The following is a 25,000-nucleotide window of genomic DNA, read 5'->3' on the forward strand; positions in this document are numbered from 1 at the left end:
AACAGCATTAGTTTCAAAAACAAATCGACGAACAATTTACTCATAATGTAGAATGAAAATAACATTCCCACAAAAAGCTATGAAACAACTCTAAGTGAACATTGTTTTTTTTTATGTATTCATTGACATAAAAATAAACCATTTATTGAAAATTATAAAAAGCCATGCATTCTCGAGGCATATAACATGTTTAAAACACTGATTATTATAAATACATTCATCTTGTGTGTATAGAAATGTATAATTTGATGTAAGGCTTTTATATGGGTATATTTATCTAAATGTAACTATATGCTTATGTGGAACGTACACTGTTAGTGAACGACCGCGTTTATCCTCGTTGCCAAAATACAGAAAAATCTGCGTAATATTGATCTCCAGATAACCTATGCGGAAGATATTTCGCTGGGATTTGTTGAATTTCAAAGAAATTATTGTAATTACACGGTGTGTCACAATGCGGATGGTAGGTCGAAAACCATTTGTTTTATTATTGTGCTAGTCCATTTTATTTTAGAATCTCGGTACGTTTCAGCGGCATCATCTACATTAAAAAGCATTTATTACATTGGCCCTTTGCTATTTACTGTTTCATCTATTGTTATATTTTGCATTTTGTTTAGTACCGAGGTTGAATTATTGTCCATTTTACGTGCGTTAATATCATAAGACATTGCATGTAAAAGACACATATCTTTATTGTAAATCCACATCAGCTGCATCAGACTGCATCGGACTGGATTCTCTAGACACCTTCTTCTTTTGACAAACGCCGCTCCATTCTCCGTCTAATTCCTTCCTTCATCCACTCCTGTCGTGCCTCATTCATGCCTGCCTCAATGTCCGTACTAACGTTCAGACTTGCAGTGTTAATGTTTGCCCTTTCTAAGATGGACAACGCGTTCAGACGTCGACGGTTAAGAGCGTCGAGAATCGCAGTTGACGACGGTGCAGACACGCGACGTGACCTGTGGCCTCGATACTGGTGAAAATGGGACGTTGATTGAAGGGTATCAATTGCAGTTCGGATATTTCCAGCTGCCTCATTTGTGTCGATAACGTTGCCTGAAGTTGATGGGGTTATGTCGCCATCTTTCTCGTTAAGAATTTGGAAATCCTGATCCGATGCTTTGTTCTTAGATTCAAATATTGCTCTGTCATATAATGGCTGGTTTGCGCTTGTGATGTAATGATATGGACTTAGGGAAGGTATGTCAAAAGACATGGACTTCTGAAGAAGCTTGCCTCTACCAGTTTGCTTTCCACTACCAGGCGGTTGTCGCACCGCTAACCAGCTAGTTTGCTGCATATCCGAGCTCATATTAAAATCAGAAACACTATGATGGCCAGCATCAGTTTGTGAGGTCCGCAAATCATCCGCTCTGTCATTCTCTAAGTGTTTCAGCTCTGTGTCGTTGTGATCAATGTAGTTCTTAGTAATTTCTTTACGCGGATTCCACACGACTCTGTCCAAAGTGACCTCCGACAAACTCCCAAATAAGTTTTCTATTTCGCTCTGAATATCCTTATTGCAATGTTCGAATGTATATCTGCGCGCGCTGACGGTAACTGGAGAAGAGAACAGTTTATTTTCACGTTCTTGAATTATTTCACTGTACATTCCTAAGTCCTTCTTATCACCATAATCCGTCAAAAGCCTTAGAAAATCCACCATTGTAAGATTTGACCTTAAAATAGTGTGCAGTTTATTCTTCACCCTAAATGCTTCGTCCCTTGTGGCGTTTTCATTCTCCCTGTTTTCCAGTCTTGTTATAAGTTGCCTTTCTATCGTACGTACTGCGTCTTGTATTTCTAAAGACCGGTGTTTTATCGCCTCTCGAAGTTCCACTTTTTTGTCCACATAGTCTTTAACTGTTTCGTTGACGCTATCGATGCTGTGTACAAGGTCCATAGCCCTGAACTGAAGTTGTGATGTTCTGGACTTGACGTCTTGTTTGGTCTTTGCTGTTGCAACATCACTTGCCTGCAAAATGATCAAATAGCAGCTCCCGTAATTATTGCATCATCAATATTTGCGATTCAACAAACACAATCGTCTTTTAATTTACATTAATTAGAAACGAGAAATATGTATGACGCTATAGTTTTAAGTTAAATGAGCTATACATATACTAGTACGTCGTCTGCATTAGTTACCGTTAATAATGACCTACGCACTTTGTTGTTAGGTATGATGCATTCGTTTTTTAAGAGCAATCTGTGTTAATGCTAAAGAACTAATATAATATTTTTAGCAGTTGCAATGATTGACTTACTTGGTCGGAAATGCGATTGTTGTCCGCCACAATTTGCCCTGCAATAGATGCAATCTCCTCGATGCTGGCCACGATCTCGGGACATTTCCTCTCTGTTTCAGTAAGGGTCTCGTGTGACATCTTCACTACCTCTTTGCTTGCAACAATACTCGTCGTGTCTTTTTGCGTTTGTGCAAGTAACCTACAATATTATTTATGTTGCAAGCAAACAACATTTCTTATGCAATTTGTCCTCTTATAAAAACGTTTTGCTCCCATACTCGTTTAAGTAAATGAATTTCATTGTTGTTAACATTTCTGTTACAGAAAGTTATATAAGGAAAATTTAACGAATGAAGACAATTCTTGTCGTCGGCATAAACATTTTTCAAACATTTGATCAATTATAATGTTATTGACGTGAACTTTTTATGATTTAAAATTCATGTCTAAAGTATTACTATTTTATTTACTTGTTAAGTAGGGTGTTTTGGACAAGTCCTTCCTTATAATTGACCAATTGTGTCTCCTCCTGACATAGTGGGCATTGGATGACAGCATTTTGAAGACTTGAACACTCAGGCATGTAGCTGATAGCAAACAAAATCAAAATAGTTCAGATTTGAGCATGGAAGAGTTCGAAAATACACCAATATTGTTGCAATACAACGTGTTGTACACCAAAGTTAACAGCCATATACCATATGTTCTTAAAAGCTTAACAACATTGCTATTGAGGGCATTATTAATACAAAAGGGGCAGATAGAAAACATGGTGAACCTTTTAATGCAGTCAAAACAAAAGCTGTGAAGGCATTCTAACAGTCTGGGGTCGGTGTAGATATTGTTGCAAAGTTTACACTGGATAATATCGAACTGCTGACGAGCGTACATGGCTGCCTCTTGTAGTTTACATGCAGCGGGCTGCAACATACACACACAAAATATCTGTGAACGATAGTTTTGCATACAAGTTGTATAGCCCTATACTGTTCACACCCATATTCAGGTTTTGTAATAGGTAGTTTCATAGTATATCGGTTTGTGGGGGCAATCGTTCACGTTCATTCAACTTAAGCATTAGATAATGGTGACAGTACTGCTCTATCTTCCTTCTGATAATATTACTGTAGTTTCATTGTTTCTATATTTTAACAGAGCCAAAACTATGTACCTATGCATAACATACTTGCTCTGATACTTAACTATATACTGGCCCTAAAATATAAAATGTGTCATTAAACTTTTTAATTAAAAATACAATCCGAGAACGCTGAACAATGCAGCGATTTCTTCCGCCATTCGTACCATTAAGGCGTCCTCAAAGTGAACATGCAGTCGTTGTTCACATTTAGTGATAATTTAATCTAGTAAAACCATCGGCGTGTCCGCTTTGCACTGACTGATTAATATGAATAACATTTCCATTTTGTGGTTCACTTCAGGGAATTAACTTACATTTGAATTAATAAATAATTTATGTGCAGCTATATCTATGGAATATCTATGGATGAGATTGTACTTGTTTTACTGCAAATATGGGTAGAAACTGATTTAATGAATGTAGTATATATTGACTTTTTAAATTGTTTAGACATGGTAATACAATTAAAAATGTTATGGCACCAGATAATCATCTATGCAACTCGCATCTATTAACAAATCAATAATCACTACATCAGTGCAATTCATTTTATTAGTGATAACCTATATGTTTACCTTTATAAGTGCCCATAGCAGAAGCTAGTGTATGTAATCATTATACATGTATAGTATATTGCACAACAATTTAAAACATATATGTACGCATGTAAACAAACACATTTATAGAACAATAAAACAGTTATAGAGAAAGTTTTTATACGTTAGTTTCCTGTTGAATCCAAACTGCCATTGCTGAAGTATCAAAGAAACAATTTCTATTTCAGTTGACGTTTTTATAAATATCTACGATGATTGTCAATTTCCAACCGTATCCAGCCTTCACAATTTTTCTGATCAGCATTGATGACATACTTTGAGTAATTTGCACATCACACTTTGATGATAAGTTAATACACAATTGTGTTAACTGTCGTTTCAGTTCCCGTTTATATCACTGTACAGAGACAAATACATTGGTAATGTAAATATTCATCTAACATATCTGTTCCTTTATGGGCTGGCGCGCCTGCTGAAATACACTGACGATTCTGAATATGTCAGAGGTCTATTGATTGATTCATGGGATCCGTCAATTGGAATTCAATACCAAGGTATACGATGTTAATATTGAGTGTATTGAAAAAATCATAACAGACCATTTTTTAAACCATTAACAGTTTTTCAACAATTATATGGATATTCACGTCTAAAGCTTCTTATCGTCATTTAGTTTAACGACTGATTAATTGATGCCATCGTTTCGTTTGCATTAATATCACGGCAACACGTACAATACATTTGCACTGTAAACTACACTTTTAAACGGTTTAATGAATAAATTCAAAATTATAGTGTTATCCATGCGTATTGGGAACTGGAAATTAAGTTGTTGGTTTTTCAAATACTAGTAAGACACTAAAATATATGTATACTCGTGTTTTCTTCGCGACGTTGCTTTTGATAGAAACGTTAAACATCAATAATGCCGTGTATTGCTTTGTTTGTAAACAAACTGTATGTGAGAATTAAAATATTCAAAGCGTATTGGTTTTGACTATTAAACGATAAATATTTATTGCATGAAATACGAAAACAAAGTTTTTATTAAGTCATAATCATATGTTTATTAACACACGTATGCCAGCCGAAATGAATTATCTGTTCTTGTTTTTTATTAGCAAAATAATTTGTCCTGTCGAGAGTCCGTACTGGAATAGTGTCATAAATTGTAAACTTTAGTTGTTAAATATTAAAATAAGGAAATTATTTTATTTAATAATAATAACTTCAGGTACTGTAATATCTTTGATTGATAATTTTGATTCGAATAGTATATACTGTATAATACATATATTTACAACCGATGCCTGAATACTGAATATTGTCTTTATAAGTGTATATAAACTATATTTATTTATACGACATTCGGACAGTAAGCATTTCTATTAACACGTGGTGTCTTACTGCGAGGTATATGGTAGCGAAACGTTTAGCCATGCCCAACGCTGTTCATATTTAGCAAAACACAATAAAAGATGATTTGAAGTATTATTACGTACGATATGTGTCCATTAGTACCTCAATATACAATCAAATTATGTAAACGGGCTTGTAACAACCTACTTTAGGACATCCTGAGATGAATTTTAAATATCTTGTTTGCGTTCTGTATGTTGCTTCTTTCTAAAATATCATAAACATGCAATTTATATTTAATCGGAATACAATTTTTTTATGCTTTTTAATTTAAATGCTTAATTCTTTAAGGACAATTGTTCTTCACACATGTGCGTAAATGCTTAATTATTCACTCACTCGGATGATCAACGCGTCATTTAACCGATTTAAACCCCCTAATGCCATCCATAGATATTTCTAAGTCGTTGACATAAGCTTGTATCATGTTCATGTTTGATATTGAATTGCATTTGTAGCTACACGTATAAGCGTTTTGGTAACTCGCCTTAAATAAAAGACCAATACGTTTTATTAGGAATTTCAATTCTGATTAGGTTTCTATAGTTTCTTTATTCCCTTACATTCAAATATGTATACATTGTACTTTTCTGAATATATCTATGTCATTAACAGTCATACATTTGTGGAAAGCTTTTGTGCTATATTTTATCAATACTATCTAATACCGAACGATCTATTGAAAACATTGAACCTGCTTGATTAAATCGCTTACTGGTAAAATACAGAAAAATAAAAGCATCAATAACTCTTTGGGACCTCGTTAAGGGTTACGCGTCAGTAATAAAATTTGAAGACATTAACATTGATCTAGGAACATTTAATGGCCGTTACTTTTATATGTATATAAACGCCATTTGCTAGACATGTTTGACTTCGATGCTTGTTCATGCCACAAACTTTTGCATAACATCGTAGCGGTCATCTTATAGTCATTATGTATAGAACACCATGTAAAAGATTTAAACCGTAACAACGAGAGTTGACAAATAGTTCAGTTTTTTGCCATAATTTACTCAAAATGATATTTATATTTTATGAACATATTGGCTACCTCTTTTGCGAAATATTCATATTCAACGTACATTTTTTTAAATGTCAAATACAAAATACGAGAATCTTTGCAAGCTTGAACGCTTTTATTTAACGTCATTTTGTATGCCATAGAATAATTTGCTGAACGTGCATTGGTATTTTTTAATATCAACACGACAATGTGTCCGCTTTGGGCATAATCTATTCAAACTGAACATCGTGTGTAATAAAAAGTAAGTTTTTGCCGCAAAATGATACAATTCAGTTAACCTGAGTTGAATCTTACCCTATCATAGTTTCAATCCCATATGCTTTTGATTGACTGTTCCAAGGCGGTTGCTGTTTAATTGTTGTGTATTTGATTTTCAATTATATTACTAGTGCCATAATGTTTGACAAGTGTGTTCCTTTTTTTATAAATACAGGACCACATGATATTATAAGCTTATTTACTACTGACTTGCCTAATATTGCATTTTTTGTTTGAAAAAATAACCGTCTCTAAGTGTGCCCCCTTGTAGTAGCCTGAATCGTATTCAATGTCATTATTTCACAGTAAAATATATATAACTATCTTTAAAAACCTCTCTATGCATGGTATTTAATTTAATTTGCTCCAACATAAGCATTTGCTATTTTCCCTTAAATCATATGTCTATTATCATATATGCATACTTTTAAATAATATTAATCATAGTGTGTGTTCCGTTTTGATGCAAAGCTACTATGGAGAATACCTAGCCATTTATATATGTCTCTAAAATAATCTATAAAGTGTTACAAAAATAAATCACGTGAATTTTCGGTCTACATGTTATTGATATTAAATTACCGGCAACTATAACGAGGCATCTGTTTGATCGAAATCATGCATAAACCGTAGCCGTTCTGTTGTACATATATCACAGCATGCCTATTTAAACGATCAGTACATTCCTGCGAAAATTTACATAACGTTTTTATTTTCCATCAATTAATCCACATAAGTAAAATACGTTAATATAAGTCGACAATCACCAAGATTAACTATAATTCAGTTGAAACGCACGGCGTGTGTATATAATGTCAATTTTTCTTACGTTACAAAAAAGGTTACAGTGAAGTTGTATTGCTAATCTGGATACACGGAATGTCTTATTATCAAATGCTGAACAGCCGAAGTCTTATTAATCATTCAACTGCAATATCATCAGTGTTGTGAATGTAAATTAAATGGATTTACTCGTTAAATTTTCAAAGACAGCAAGTTACGTGTCCAACTTAGACATTGTGCTCGAAAAGACATATATAAATATATACTTACTGTTGTTGTGTCCAATAGTATTGTTTTATGAACATCGTTTAAAGTGTTCCTTAATAATAAAAGCTAATATGTTTTTTATTCAGTAAGGTTATAAGCATTTCGAAAACAATCAAAGTTTAACTCACTGTTCACATTTGAGTTTCCAAAGCCAAATACTTTGTTTAAAGTCCGTGGTGTATCACTACGTTTTGATATGGTTGAAAGCAAATATACTCACACCATAACCCAACGCTGCAATGTTTTATGGGTGCGAAGTAAACTCGATGGTCATAAACTTTATGACAACTCAATTTAAGGTTTGCACAGTTTGTTCGCCTAAGGTATCCAATTTAAACAGCGTTTGGTTTATGTAAATGTTTGTATCATAACATAGAAGTCACATTTCACCACTGTGCGACAAATTAACTGGTTTTAAATTTGGTTATTTTGAGTTCAAAAACACCTGATTGTACAATCACTTTCAATAACTTCATATATGTGGTTTTACCACATATAATTCTCTGCTACATCTGAACAGATGCTCCCACTACTTATATTGCTGCTGCTGCTGCTGATGATGATGATGATGTTCATGATGATATACAGTGCAATGTATCTAGGTTATGCAGAGAATACAAACAAACGGCAAGTTTACCCTAGTTTGGTCAGATTACGAATTTTTGCACGTTCATTTGACGTCATTTAATTTACTCTGATGGATTGCATGTATATCTCTACTCTCTAAATTATACTGTTTATACTCACTCAAAAAAATTCATTTAAATACAACCACAAACATTTAAATACAAAGTTTTTAACTGGACAACATAATATATTCAGACTGTATAGCGGTCTTAAAATAAGAAGCAGTATTTATTCGCGCAGGCTATTCACTTGCTAGTATTGAAACGTACATATATATTTCACGAGTCATTAACTTCCGTTTCAAACATGTTATATTGCTGATAAATTTGGGTTAATTAAACAAGTAAATAAAATAGTGAAATCACCGAAGATAATTATTTATTTTTTTCAAAACTTACGATTTTACAAGTCAATAGAATGTGCTTTGGTAAACTAATTATTATAATCGATCACTCTTACTTCTTAAATTAACAATATATCAAATGAACCTTTGTTGGCAACATACTATGAAAGTACGACAGTGATTGGTTATGACAACATTATTCAAAAAGTGTTAAAATATCGGCGAGGTAAATACAAATTTCAAACATTGATTGGTTATGACAACATTATTCAAAACGTGTTAAAATATCGGTAAGTTAAATACAAATTTCAAACATTGATTGGTTATGGCAACATTATTCAAAAAGTGTTAAAATATCGGCGAGGTAAATACAAATTTCAACTTTGGAATCATCGAAGGTACATACATTTATTATATGTCATGAACTGTTCACGTGTTCTTTAATACTTCTTGATCAGACGTGTCAATTAATGTGCAAGTGCAAAATACAAAAATGTCAACCAAACAAACATAATGTACGATGAAGTATTGTAATCTTAATGCATAGTCTAATTCAATATGTAACATGCACAGAATAATGCATAATCTTGTATTACATATAGAGGATATTTGTTGGATCATAGAAAATAATATTTTCACGAGTGGCGCAGCCACGAGTGAAAATATATGTTTTCTATGATCACGAGTGAATTAAAGTCGATAATCCACCGAATCCAACAAATTTTCTTTTTATTTAATGCATTTTTCACAGTTTATATACATTGTTCAAGAGTTTAACTAACGAATTTTGCTGGGATAATGACGTCATTTCGTCAAAAAAATGTAGTCATTTCACAGTAAACAATGAAAATTATCGATAATTCTCACTGATAATTTTCACTGTTTGAAACAGTGAAATTATCAGTTTTAATTCACTGATATTTCTCTATAAACCACCGGAAAGCATTAAATAAATTGCAATATTTTATCGACATAGAATTGTTTATGTACGATATGTAAAATGTTATTTGAACTATGCGTATTTAGAATTCATAAGAAATGGCGCAGTATTCGTGTGCATGGGTACATCGTTAGTCATAGCAACAAACAATAACATGCCAAAAATAGTACATTTTGAACACCGATGCAACTCATGTTCCAAACACGTATTATTGTACATATGTATTGAATTATGAGAAAATGTACATCCGACAAATATAAACGATTCTTTATTAATACACTGACACACACGCGTAATAATCGTAAATAAATTTAAGCCGCGTTATGCGGCAATGGGTTGCATGCCATGAGCCGATATCTCCTGACCAGCTTACGCGAATACGCAATCTAGTATTGAGTTACGCTGGCCGAATATGCTGTAAAACCTTTGTTCAAAAGACGCCGCTAAATTGATATTCCTTTCAACGTCATCTTAACATGCTAATAATAAGTTCAATGTTTAGTGCGCTTGGTGATTCTGTTTCAATGGAGAACAGAACATACTATAAGATATAATTAACGTTATATATTCTTCTGTTTCAGTTGTTCTGAACATACATTATAAATAATAGATGTTTTCTTGTTACGGACAAAATAGAATATATGATCATACACACTCTCATCTAGCATCTCATTTATTCGAAAAAAAACTTATATGTGACATGGCATTTAAATATATACTTACACGTGTTATATCCGTTATGCGACAGTATTCAAAACAGAAACTTAATAATATCAAAACGATATAAATTTCATTACAAGGCGACACCATCACACGAAACACACTAATGTATCACCAGATCGGTTGCGGTGATCGCTATGACTCATGATTAAAAACAATTCAAACAATACAACAAAGCAACGCCTTTAAACAATAATGTCATTAATTGATGTATGCATACGCCTAGGCGCTTTTTACAAAACTAAAAGTTGTCGTGTTATACGTGCTGTTTTACAATGAAATTGACATTTGTTTCTGTAAAACAAATAGCTTTGCTGGGCCGTGACGTTGGTATTGCCCGCCAACTTTATCATGCCACCGAAAACGCTCGGACCAACAAAATATGCAAAATTACAATATACTAAATTTCGTACCACGAAACATTGCATACGTAAAACAACGTGTTTATTTGATCATGTTTTAAGCGTATCGTGTGCATATTGGTCTTTTACATGTCATAAAGAACGAAGTTGTTCAAGTTTTGGAATTGTAAAAATAATAAGTATGCCGACATACACGTAACGAATCGACCAATCATCGATATTAAGTAAACGTTCATGTCATCGCGCAGTTCATCCATTATTACTTACATTTTGTTGACAGTAAAGTTTTGTCCATTCCCCGAGTAACACAAACATTAAATCATTCAAGTTTATAGTCCATCTGTTAAACTTAAGTGTGCATGTGTGCATAATAAATTGCATTTCAAATGTATTTTAAAGTTGTTGTCCAATACAAATTATTGACAACTTTTTAAGAATTCTATATGATTAAATCTGTTTAAATTGTATAATGCATGAACGTTCGTAAATATATTCTTAACATTAACGTTGAACAATATTTTTTTGACCAACTGCATGTTTTATTCACCAAATAAACTTGGCGCATACGAATGTAATTTATAGGATATTTCGTTGCATTCGGGTATTTCTTCTGTGAAATAATTATTTTTTACTAAAGCTTTCGATGTATTTAATCCCAGAAATGATTTTTCACATAAATTACTTTTCGTCGTTTTATACTCATACTATTTTGTCATTGATGTATTGTAAATGAGTAAAAAATCAACATTCCGGTGCCATTTTGGACTTCGTTTGAAATATTTCGCGAGATCAAAGCGGAATGTGATGTGCCTGCTACTGTCCTCTTTGAGGATCGTAGTTTGAGTCGTCTTGACCCGAGAAAAATTTTATTCTACCATTCGTTTCATTAAGGCTTTCACAAAGTGAACATACTAAAATAAGCAGTCGCTGTGCACAGGTATTGATCATTTTAATTAGTGTAAACCACCGGTGTGTCCGCCGTGCACAGACTGATAAATATGTTATTAATAACATTTCCATTTCGTGGTTCAATTCAGGGAATTGACTTAGAATTAATAAATAATGTATGGACAACTATATCTATGGAATATCTATGGTTGAGATTGCTAATTTTTTATTGCAAATATGGTTACATTATGGTTTATTGAATATAGCGTTCATAGACTTTTTAAAACATTGATTTTACATTGCAATACAATTATATGTGTTATAGCACCAGATAATCACCAATGCCACTGGCCTCGATTTACAAATCAATTAACACCACATTAGTGCAAGGCAATGTATTTGTGATAACGTACATGGTTACATTTATCCGTTTGCATAGCAGAAACACGTACGTGAATGGAATCATGTCTCAACAGAAACTATTTCTATTTCAGCTGTCGTTGACATAAATTTTTGAGGTGACTATCATTTTCCAGCCGTATCTAGCCAGCACAATTTTACTAATCAACATTTAACATTGATGGCATATATAGGATCTGGCACGAGTTATCATATCATACCATATTTTATTAAACGAGTTGAGGGATTTTGAGCTTACTAACGAATTTCCTGGACGAGTTAAATAAAATATGGTATGAAATGACAACGAGTGTCAGATCTTTTTTAGCACATGCTTCAAAATGAGCAAATTAAATAAATATTTACGCAAACATAATGATAAATCCCGAATGTTGTTTTCGTGACGTCATTTGATGTTGCAACGTAATTTCAGCAAAATAACAAAATGCGATTGGTAAATCGAACGAAAATAAGCCAATGAAAACGCTTAAAAAATATATTACACATGTCATGTGTAAGATAAACATATTCGTAATGGGTATAATACATGGGAAACAGGGTATGGCATGTGATAAACATTTGTACGTCACACTTTGTTTATAAGTATAAACAAAACTGTGTTAACAGTAGTTTCAGTTCCAGTTTACATCAGAATACAGAGGCAAATACATATAAATATTCATCTAACATTGATGTGCATCTATGGGCTGACGCGCCTGCTGAAACTCACTGACGATTCTGAATATGTCAGAGGTCTATTGATTGGCTCATTGGATCCGTCAATTGGAATTCAATCACAAGGTTTACGATGTTTATATTGAGTGTGTCTAAAAATCAATACTGACCAGTTTATATAAATTAATGTTTGAAAATGTTCGTCAACAATTATATGGATATTCACGACAAAAGCTTCTTATCGTCAATTTATTTAACGACTTATAAATTAATTGTATCGTTTTGCTGGCATTTATATCACGGCAACACGTAAAACAGAACTGCACTGTTAACTTCGCTTTTACATTTAATGAATAAATTCAAAATAATATTGTTAACCATGCGTCTGGGTTAGTGGAAATTTAGTTTGGTTCTTTCAAATACGCCACTAATATATGTATTTATACTCTTCTTCGCGACGTTGCATTTGATAGAAACGTAAATCACCACAATGCCGTGTTTTGCTTTGTTTGTTAACAAAAGAAGATAAAAACAGACAACGGCTGTTTTTTATTAAGAAGTATGTAGAAGACTAACATGACATTGGATATAAATAAGTTTAGCGTTGTTAATCTTTCTGTATGAACGACATTTGCTATCTGTATCGGTATATGATTCAGAATTAAAATTAAAAGCGTATTGTTTTTGATTATTTAATGATAACTATTTATTGCACGAAATACGACAACAAAGTATTTTATAAGACATACTAATATGGTTTATTAACATACTAATTTTAAATGAGTTGTCGTATGCTAGCCGAAATAAAGTATTTGTTCTTGATTTTATTATCCAAATAATTTGTCTTGTATATAGTGTAATAATATGTAAACTTATGTTGTTAACTATTTAAATAAGGAAATTGTTGTATTTAATAATAATTTCTCCATGTAATGCAATATCTTTGATTGATACTTGTTTGAATTGAGTATTATATACATAGATTTACAACCAATGCCTGAATACTGAATCTTGTCTTTATATTTGTATATAAACTATATTTGTTTATACGACATTCGGACACTAAGCTTTTCTATTAACACGTGGTGTCTTACTGCGAGCTATATGGTAGCGAAACGTTTAGCCATGCTCGCGCTATTCATATTTAGCAAAACACAATAATAGTGATGGTTTTAAGTATTATTACGTACGATATGTGTCAATTCGTACCTGTATATACATCCAAACTATGTAAACGGGCATGATACACCCTACTTAACGACCCTGAGATTAAAATAATGAATATCGTGTATGCGTTCTGTATGATACTTCTTTCTAAAATATTGTAAAATGAAATTGTAATTTAATCGGACTTCAATGGTCTTTTTTACTTTTACACTTGAATGCTGCTTATTGATATGAGGATAATTATTCTTCACATGTGTGCGTAAGTGCGTATTTCTGAGCTCACTTTGAGATTCGATGCGTCAAACCCCAAATGAACTCCATAGACCTACTCAAGGCGTTGACCAAAGTTTTAATCATGTTTTTATTTGATATTGAGGTGTATATGTAGCAACATGTATAGGCGTTTTGGTAACTTGCCTTAAACCAAAGATCAATACGTTTTATTAGAAATTTCACTCCTGATTAGGTGTCTGGAATTTCATTATTCCTTTGCATTCAAATATGAACACATTGTACTTTGCTAGATATAGCTATGTCATAAACAGTCATTTATATGTGGAAAGCTTTTGTGCTACATTTTATCAATAGTATCTAATACCGTACGACCTATTGGAAACATCGAACCTGCTTGATTAAAGCGCTGACTGATCAATAACAGAAATAAAAGCATCAATAACACTTTGGAACCTCGTTAAAGGTTACGCGCCAGGAATACAATTTGATGGCATTAACATTGACCTAGGAACATTTTATGGCCGTTACTTGTATATGTTTATCAACGCCCTTTGCAAGACATGTTTGACTGCGATGCTTGTTCATTCCACATATATTTGCATCACAATGTAGTGGTAATCTAATAAACATTATGTATAAAAAACCATGTTAAAGATTGATACTGATACGTTTGTTTAATGAGGCTTTGACAACCTTAAAAACGATCGTTGGCCAATTGTTATGTTTTTTCTCCATCATTTTCTCAAAATGATATTTACATTTTGAGAAAATATTTGAATAGTTCTTTTTGCGAAATATTCATTTTACAGTACATCCCTGAAATATCAAATACAAAGTATGCGAATAATTGCAAGCTTGAAGGTCTTTATCTAACGTCATTTAGTTTGTCATAGAATCAATTGCATTTTTGCCGCAAAATGTTACAATTCAGTAGACCTTGTTTGAATCTTACCCTATGATACTTTCAATCCCATATTCTTTTTATTGACTGTTCCAAGGCGGTTGCTGTTTGATTGTTGTGTATTTAAATTTCAATTATATTACCTGTTCCATAATGTTTGACAATTGTGTTCCTTTTTTTATAATTATTGGATCACATGCTATTATAAGCTTCTTTACTACTGGCTCTCCTAATGTTGCATGGTTTTTGTTCGAAAAATAGCATACTTAAACATGTTATTTTCATTGTAAGCGCTTGCTCAAAATTGAAAAAAAAAACAAAACAATAAAAAACGACTTCATAGTAAACAAACTGATTAACAATTTATCACTTTGTCGATGCTAATCTGGAAGTGCGGAACGTATCTTATTGTGTCCCTTTGTAGCCTGAATCGATCGTGTTTAATGTACTTAATTATATTACAGTAAAATGGTGGGATATATATAACAATCTTTGAGAAACCTCCCTATGCATGGTATTTAACTAAATTTGCTACAAAATGAGCATTGGCTATTTTTATTTACAGCATATGTATATTATCATGTATGCATACTTATGAATAATATAATCATATCGTCATGATGCAAAGCTACTATGGAGAATACCTAGCCATTTATATGTCTCTAAAATAATCTATAAACTGCTTCAAAAAGAAATCACGTGAATTTTCGATCTACATGTTATTGGTATTATATTACCGGTTACTATAACGATACCTCTGTTTGATCGAAATCATGCGTACACTGTAGCAGTTCTGTTTTACATATATCACAGCATGCCTATTTAAACGATCAGTATACACCTGTGACAAACAACATTAGTTTTTTGTTTATTTGCCATCATTTAAACCACAGAAGTAAAATGCGTTTATGTAAGTCGATACTCGCCAAGATTAATTATAATTCAGTTAAAAACGCGCAGTATGTGTATACAAAATATCACGTTTTCTTGCGTTAGAAAAACAGGTAACATTCAAGTTAAATTGCTAATCTGGATTCAAGTAGTGTCTTATAATAAAATGCTGAACAATCAAAGACTAATACATCAGTTAACTGCAAACATCGCTAATTTGCTTTGTGTACATTAAATGAGATTCAGTTGATTATATTTTCAAAGACAGCAAGTTAAGTGTCCAACTTAAACAGTTTGCTCGAAGACATATTAACTAAATATTTACTAACCGTTGCTCCGTACAAAAGTTTTTTGTTTGTTTTATAAACATCGTTTGAAGTGTTTCTTAATAGTAGAGATAATATGTTTAATACTAATTTGCTAATATGTATAAGTATATAAGCATTTTGAAAACAAGCATATTTCAACACACTTTTCACATAACAGTTGCAAAGCCAAATACTTTGTCTTTAGTCCGTCGTATATCACTCCGCTTGAATATGGTTGAAAGCAAATATACTCACATCATAATCGCGCGCTGCAATGTTTTATGGGTGCGAAGTAAACTCGATGGTCATAAACTTTATGACAACTCAATTTAAGGGTTTGCGCAGTTTATTCGCCTAAGGTATCCAATTTAAACAGCGTTTGGTTTATGTACATGTTTGTATCATAACATAAAAGTCACATTTCCCAACTGTGCGACAAATTAACTGGTTTTAAATCTGGTTATTTTGAGTTCAAAAACACCTGTTGAAATATCAATTTCACAAACTGCATATCCGTTGTTTTACCACATATTCATCTTCTGCTACATCTGAACAGATGCTCCCACTACCTATATCGCTGCTGCTGATGATGATGCTCAGTATGGTATATAGTGCAATTTATCTAGGGCATGCAGAGAATACTTACAAAACGGCGAGTTAACCCTAGTTTGGTCACATTACGAATTCTCGCACGTTCGCTTGACATCATTTACTATGATGAATGGTTTGTATAACTATAAAGTATACGTTTTATACTCATGAAATTTCATTTAAACGTTTAAATACAACGTTTTGATCTGGGAAACCGAATATATTCACGCTATATAGCGGTCTTAAAATGAGAAGCAGTAATTATTCGCGCAGGCTATTCACTTGCTAGTATTGAAACGTACATATATTTCACGAGTCGTTCACTTTCGTTTCAAAAATGTGATCACGCTGATGAATTTGGGTTAATGAAACAAGTAAACCAAATATGGAAAGCATCGAAGATAGTTATACATTTTTATACATACTAACGATTTTACAAGTGTGCTTTGGTAAACGTATTATTATAATCGACCACTCTTACTTCTTAAATTAAGAAAATATAAAATAAGCCTTTGGTGGAAACATACTATGTACAAACGACATTCATTTGCTATGACAACACTATTCAAAGACTGTGTGACGTTAATAAACATTTAATGTGCATGTGCAAAATACAAAAATGTCAACCAAACAAAACTAATGTACGCTGAAGTTTCGTAATCTTAATGCATAGTCTAATTCAATATGTGACACGAACCGTGTAATGCATAATATTGTATTACATAATGCAATATGTTGTCGACATATACTTGTTTATGTACGATATGTTAAATTTTATTAGAACTATGCGTATATTGAGTTCATTATAAATGCATAGTATTCGTTTGCACGTGTACATCATTAATCATTACAACAAACAGCAACATGCCAAAACTAGTACGTTTTGATCACCGATGCAACTTATGTTCCAAACACGTATTACTGTACATATTTATTGCATTATGAGACAATATACCACTGATAAATATCCATGATTTTTAATTAAAAAACTGAAACACATGCGTAATAATCTTTAATAAGTTTGAACCGCAAATGGGCAATCTGGTTTGGAGCTACGCTTGCCGAAAATAGTGTTAAACAAGCGTTCACAGGACGCCGATAAATTGATATTCCTTTTAACCCCATCTTAACATGGTAATAATAATTTAACTGTTTAGTGAATTTTGTTATTTCATTTCAATGGAGAACAGAACATACTATGAGATATAATTAACGTTTTTTATTCGTCTGTTTCAGTTATTCTTAAAGTCTCTATAACGCTCAAAATCAACGAAAATTTCGTAAAGTATTTCGTAAAATAAAGTTAACACCTAAATAATCAGTGTTCCTTTTAGAAAAAGCAACAATTTCAACGCTAGATGTGGTATGATTACATAGATTTTTGTAGATATAAAAAGCTCATTTTTATTTATTTGTGACCACAATAAATTCCATGTTCATTTCCTGCGAGTATATCTATTGATACGACACACGAACACTAAAATGGTACCATGTTAAAACCATAATAAAAACGAGCATTTTGTTTCCACAAACATCTATTTTACCAGACCACATCTGGCGTTGAAATTTCGACAATGGCCATAAGGAGCAATGATTTTTAATTGTTTAGCTTTATTTTACGAAATATTGTACGAAATTCTCGTTGATTTTGAGTAGTAATGTTACTTTAATATACATTATAAATAACGAGATGTTTTCTTGTTACGGACACAGACAGACCACACGAAAATAAAACATGTTCATTTAACGTTCTATTTATTAGGCAATAACTTATACGTGAGATGACATTTAAGTATATACTTACACGTGTTATATCCGTGATGCGACACTGTTCAAAATATAAATATTCATGCATATCACTACGATATAAATTGCATTAGAAGACGACACAATCACACGACACACACTAATGTATCACTTAAATCGGTTGCGGTGATCGCTCTGTTTTATGTTTAAAGGCGCCGTCAACCAGATTTCACGAAAAAAGGAAAGTTCTTAAATACCGTACCATTTTACATTTATTAGTCTATATTGTTTTAAATATCACGACTGGTATATTACATTACTTGAAGAGGTTGTAAAGTTTTCATATTTTCAGTATACTCGGTAATACATTTTACTGGGTATGTGTACCAGGTAACTACCAGTTAGTTATAAATAACGCAAGTAGATTGATCATATTCGTCACTTGATAAACCCAGCAATGCAAAATATGCATGCGAAGTGAATTGTTTATATTTTATATATACATTAATCAATGTACTTGCGTTATTTATAGTGTGTATATTGTTATCTCACCTTTTTTCGCGATTTCAAATTTTCAAATTTTATCACCGAATATGCTGAAAATATGAATTTTTTTTAAGTAATGTCATATACCAGTCGTGATATTGTAATCAATTTAAACTAAATAATGTAAAAAATATGGTATTTTAGAACTTTTCTCTTGTCGTGAATCTGGTTGACGGCTCCTTTAAAAGCAATACATACAAAACAATAAAGCAACGCCTTTAAACAATAGTGGCGTGAGTTGAGTTATGCATACGCCTCGGCGCGATTTCAGAAAGTAACAGTTGTAAAACAAATAACTTTGCTGAGCCGTATCGTTAGTAGTGCTCGCCAACTTTATCATGCCACTGACGTCTACGAAAGAATATGATACCGAAAAACATGATTCGATGCTTACTTAAAATATTATATTCCCTAATATACTAGAGTTAACTCAATTTAAGGGAACTCGACAGAAAGCACCACGTTTACTATACTTATCTTAACATGTTTGCCATTTAATAATAGTTAATTATGAAGCATAACACTATAGCATAAATTAATCATTAAATCAGTAGATATAAGTGCCAGTAGTATATATCTCGACGTGTCCAGAATTTCGAAGGTAAATTACAAACATGAATATAATATTTTTACAAATTCGATAGAGAGACTTATGGAAAACAGCTCATAACAGAAAATATCACTGACATAATGTAATTATTCATGCAATAAACATTCGTGTTTATGTGAAGAGTGTTTCGTTTTAGTTGCACCATGATAAGATCTTATAACACACCACAAATAAAATGTCAACCACTTAACGATTTGCATTTGCCTGTGTTAACCAATATTGAAAATCTAATTTACAAAAATGCAGCCAAAATATCAATTGTCTAATCTCAATGATTGTCTATTGCAACTCGTATAACCGCTTGAAAGACTTAACTCTGTTAATAGCTGTACTTAAGCGAAAATTTTGAAAATAAAATCAAAATATAACGTCACACATGTATTAAAAAGATGAGTATGCATTTCAAATCCTTTACCAATGAAATGACCTCGACGAGGTAAGTTCTGTATTGTTAAATGGTTATTTATATGAAAATTCTATTCCAAAACATTATTGAATTAAATATCATGTAAGTCCGAGTCTACAGATATGTCATTCATAAACAAATATATGTTAAAAGTAAAGTACTTGTTTTATTTTTAAAAATGTTTTCTGATTCAAAACATAAATGCATTCCACAATGTCTGTCTTTGAAAACGCTTGGTCCAAATAAAAAATACATCATGTGTAATATACTATAACTCGTTTTAAACAAAACGTACCACGTGACATTGCATACAAACTATACGTTAAAAGTGTTCATTTGATCATATTTGATTCGAAGTCTGGTCATATTGGTCCTTTACACGTCCGTACGAAAGAAATTGTTGAAGTTAAGGAATTTTATCAATATAAAGGATGACAGCAAAATATGCCGACATACACGTAATGAATCGACCACTGGTTGATATGTAATAAACGTCTATACCACTGTGCAGTTCGGCCCAGAAATACTTACATTTTATAGACAGCATAGTATTGGTAACTCCCATGGTAACACGAACATAAATAATTCAATTTCATACTTCATCTGTTAAACTTGTGTGTGCATTCAAGCATACTGAATTGCATTTAAAAGCTTTATAAAAGTCTTTTAAAGCTGCCGCCCAAAATAAATTATTGACATCTTTTTAAGATTTCTATATGACTAAATATGGTTAAAAATATGATGCACTAACGTTCGTAAATATATCCTATACATTTACGTTGAACAATAATTATTTGCCAAACTACATGTATTGTTCATAAAAAACTAGGCGCACGCGAATACTATTTATAGGATATTTCGTTGAATTTGGGTATTTCCTCAGTGAGATAATTATTTTTACTGGCGCTTTCCTTTTATTTAATCACTGTTATCATTTCTTTCACAGATATTACTTTTTGACGTATTATACTCATTCTATTTTCTAATTGATGCATAGTAATTGAGCAAAGAAATAAACATGTTGGTGCCATTTTGAATTTCGTTTAATATTTTCCGTGAGCTCAAAGCGGAAGGTGTTGTGGCTGTAAGTGTCCTCTTTGAGGATCGTGGTTTGAGTCGTCTTGACCCGAGGAGAACATTACATATATTAACTTATACAAAACAAATATATTTTAAGTTTTCTCCTTTTGATGCTGAGCTGTAACCATGAGTGTGCTGAAATGTACTGTGCATAGGTATAAATGTTTCTAGCTATTCATTTCGAAATGCAAACTTAATTGATTTAGGCAGGTGACCTGTAAAATAAAGTGTCGGATAACTGAACTCTTAGCTCGGAATCGTATTAAAAATACGCTTAAGTTAACAATTACGTTTCAAGCGAACATACCAGCTCCGATCTCTGATGGGTTTAATCAATATCCACTATAATCACCGGTAATCACCTTGGCCGAAGACGACTTAGGACACCCCCAAAAAACGATACTTTACACGTAAGGTATTTCACGATACTTTAAAAAATATAAAATATTGCTGCGACGTGTAACCGTTTTTTTTACGTTGACTGTTATTTATCTTTAATTCTGTTTGAGGATTTACCATGCTTAAAGTTGGTGAAAAATTGGCAGGACTTGCATCAAAACTATATTTACAATTAAATAGAAATTTGAAACAGAAGTGTCCTTTCCGTCTTGTGAGGTAATTTCTATGAATAACTTCCCAAATACCTTTCACAAAGCATCACTTATCATAAATTAAAAATAACAACATAATGTCGATTTTTTTTCCAAATACAAAACTTATTATACGCATAAACATCTTTATGCTTTATATACCATACTAATCATAAATGTATTGTTTTATAATGTTGTTTTACAATGTCCATGTCTTCTCACATTTTGGACCTATTAGTCAATCATGTAATTTGTTAACCACCACTCCTTGATACGAGCCGTGCTCTGTGATAAAGGGGTTTTATGCATGTGCGTGAAGTGTGGTCACAGATAAGCCTGTGCAGTCCGCACAGGCTATTCAGATCAGGGACGACACTTTCCTCCAAAACCAAATATTTGCTAAGAGGAGACTTTCTTTAAACCAAATATGTCATAAAAGCGGAAAGTTTCGTTCCTGCTTCTGCTGTGCGGACAGCACAGGCTAACCTGGGCGACACTTTACGCTTATGCATGAAACCACATTTTCACATAGCACTGCTTATATCCTTATTTAAATCTGCTAACCTATTAACCACACAAAGAAATTTTTCATGTACGCGAAGTTTACTCAATTATAATACAATGAATGACTAATGCACTTCCAGCCAGAATCTTCCGAATTCGGTATCTAAAGTGCGACGACGGGGTAGGTGGAGGAGAAAAGTGAATTATGGTCGTCATGTCTTTAGATTGCATTGTTTGACTGTTTTACGAATTATTATTGAGAACTTGCTTTAATCTTCTTTTACTATTGTCATGAATACTTTTTTTTTTAAAAAGAAAGCAAACATTTACAACTAATAACATATCCATGGGTGAACAGGCTATTTCTTGTGTAAAACTCAATACCACGCATACTTCACAACAACTATTGCGACTTTCGTTACTCGCGCAGCTACTGCTGTTAATAACAGGCTATAATGATAAAACAGACCAAAACAACAATATATCACCAATACATTGGATCATTGATATTGATTTGCATGCACTTTCAAATGAACTAAAGGAGTGATGGTTCGTTTTCAATGCATTTACTATGAAATGTCGTCCACTAGTTTGAATGTGTGTAGTTTAATGATCTGCGTTAAATTAATCATATTATATTAAATTGTTAATTAAATCTCATTAAAATATATACACAGAGAATATATTGTCAAACAATGGGTTTGTTTACTTTAAATATATGAATTTTAGCTCGATTACTTCGTAAGCGTCAATATTATTGTACGCTCTCGAGTCCATTTCCTGGGCCTTGAACCAGTACTTGGTGTCTTTGGGGGAGATCTTAAGAACGCTCCCAGAGTGGGGATCGAACCCATGACCTCCCGATCGATAGGCGGACACCCTATACATTACACCATGGCGTTTCTTAAAAAAATGGGTAACAAACCGTCTGTCGTAGAAAAGCACAATAACAATGTACAAAACAAACATATCAACACGCACATAACTGGGGTACCTCATATGAAACCCAAGTTCACCAAATATGTCGCTATGTATAACTTTACTATTTAGAAAATTATACTAGAAACGTTCAGGACTTAAACTTAGGAAAGTTTGATGATATCATATTTTCTTAATGGACACAAAAATGTAACTTACTGTTTAAAGTACACTGAAGACAAACAAGTTTAGGGCTCAATTAAGAAATGTGACAAAAAATGTGACATTTTTCTTTTTAAATCGTATCAAGTGTCTGTGTGTGAAATAAGTAATTGACTCTTCTTTGTAAGATGTATTTAAATCGGTTAACACCACACTTTAAATTCGATTGAAACGACCGTTAAGAAATCGTTCATCCCTAGTTATATGCATTACATGTTTGTTATATTCTTTCGTTCATCTTTGATACTTGCTATTAAAAGCTCAGCGGTATTCTTTACAAAAACATGAGCCTATGTCGCAAAGGAATGTGGGAGTTTTGCACTTAAGATATATTTCACAAGCGAATGACTTTTGCCAGCGACATTTGACACAAGCAGATGTGGTCTTGTGTATTTACTTAAAAGCGATTGATCGTAAAAATGAGCATTTCAACCCAATACGAAAAGTGAAATATGCATTGCTCAATCAAACGTCATTACGATACATATAATGCAAATGAATCTATGATGGTACGCACAATTAGGACACGGTGTCATAGAACAAGGTGATAAGTTTAACTTACATATCATACGAAGTTATACACTGGCATGGTTTGTGAAAATATCTGTAGGCATACAATATATAAAATAAATTTTATTTTATTATCATGTGTTAATTACCGTTTCGAAAACGGGTATACGATTTAAAATTAAAATTAAACAATCGTAATTCGTTGTTTATTTTCGGTACAACTATTAATAATTATTTGCTTTTTTATTGAAACATCATTTCAGCTAAACAACTTAGGCATCTAACAATAATTAAAAACCCTATCAAACGACAGAAAATATCATCAAATTAATAAATGGTGCACGTAACTTACTTGTTTAATTGAAGATGGTAACATTTTTTAACTACACTTGTATAATCTTGCTGAAAGGTGATCAGTTTATATTACTTCCATATCAAGTGATAAACGCTCGGCTGATATTAACAGAGATTGAATAGCCTATGCGATGTTGTTTTCAATTTAAGAATCAATAGCGGCTTTAAATCTCTTATCGATGCACGCTCACTGATTGCTATGGCAGCGATTACAAGTCGCAATGCGCAAACTTGCATGACACACTGGGATGCTAATATTCATGGTCCATACATGGATAGTTATAATAATATAAGAATGAAGTGTATTGTAAGCTTTTAATAAGTTATTACTTAGACTTTGATTCATTTCGAAATATTTATTTGACGGTAAAAAAATGACAAAGATCAACATTCTTGCAAAAGCGGAAGGAGCGACGATTCTGTTCTCAACTATAATATACACATATAGGTAATTCATACTGTTATAAAATCCGCCAAAAGTAAAAAAGGACTTTCAAAAACACACGCTATTTTAACTATATATTGTATTTTTAAAATAAAACCCATTGATAGATACGTGTAGTGGTATGCGACTAAAAGAAGCTAGGACGTATTAAACTTTAAGTAGGTTAGAGATTGTGCGGTCCATTTTGCTCGGGCCAGAGGTCCCGTGTTCGCAAACAGCCGAAGGAAACACTTAAACTATCGACTTTCAATCTTGATGTATACCAAAATTGCATTTATTTTCAGTATACGCATTTAATGGTATTAAAAAAAAT

At 32.5% G+C, this 25,000-nt stretch overlaps 1 protein-coding gene across 1 annotated transcript in view; it reads right to left on the reverse strand.

Moving 5' to 3' along the window:
• Positions 1 to 661: 661 nt before the first annotated feature.
• LOC127839801 (uncharacterized) overlaps positions 662 to 25,000 on the reverse strand; it is a 28,403-nt gene continuing 4,064 nt past the window's right edge. Inside the window, exons 2-5 of the mRNA XM_052368186.1 lie at positions 3,037 to 3,179; positions 2,729 to 2,845; positions 2,277 to 2,457; positions 662 to 1,984 (exon numbers count right to left, since the gene is read on the reverse strand). Coding sequence (XP_052224146.1) covers positions 746 to 1,984; positions 2,277 to 2,457; positions 2,729 to 2,845; positions 3,037 to 3,179 — 1,680 coding nt within the window. The 3' untranslated portion in view covers positions 662 to 745. The remainder of the gene's footprint in view (positions 1,985 to 2,276; positions 2,458 to 2,728; positions 2,846 to 3,036; positions 3,180 to 25,000) is intronic.

Source organism: Dreissena polymorpha, chromosome 7, assembly GCF_020536995.1.
Source record: "Dreissena polymorpha isolate Duluth1 chromosome 7, UMN_Dpol_1.0, whole genome shotgun sequence".
In the NCBI taxonomy this organism is placed as follows: domain Eukaryota; kingdom Metazoa; phylum Mollusca; class Bivalvia; order Myida; family Dreissenidae; genus Dreissena; species Dreissena polymorpha.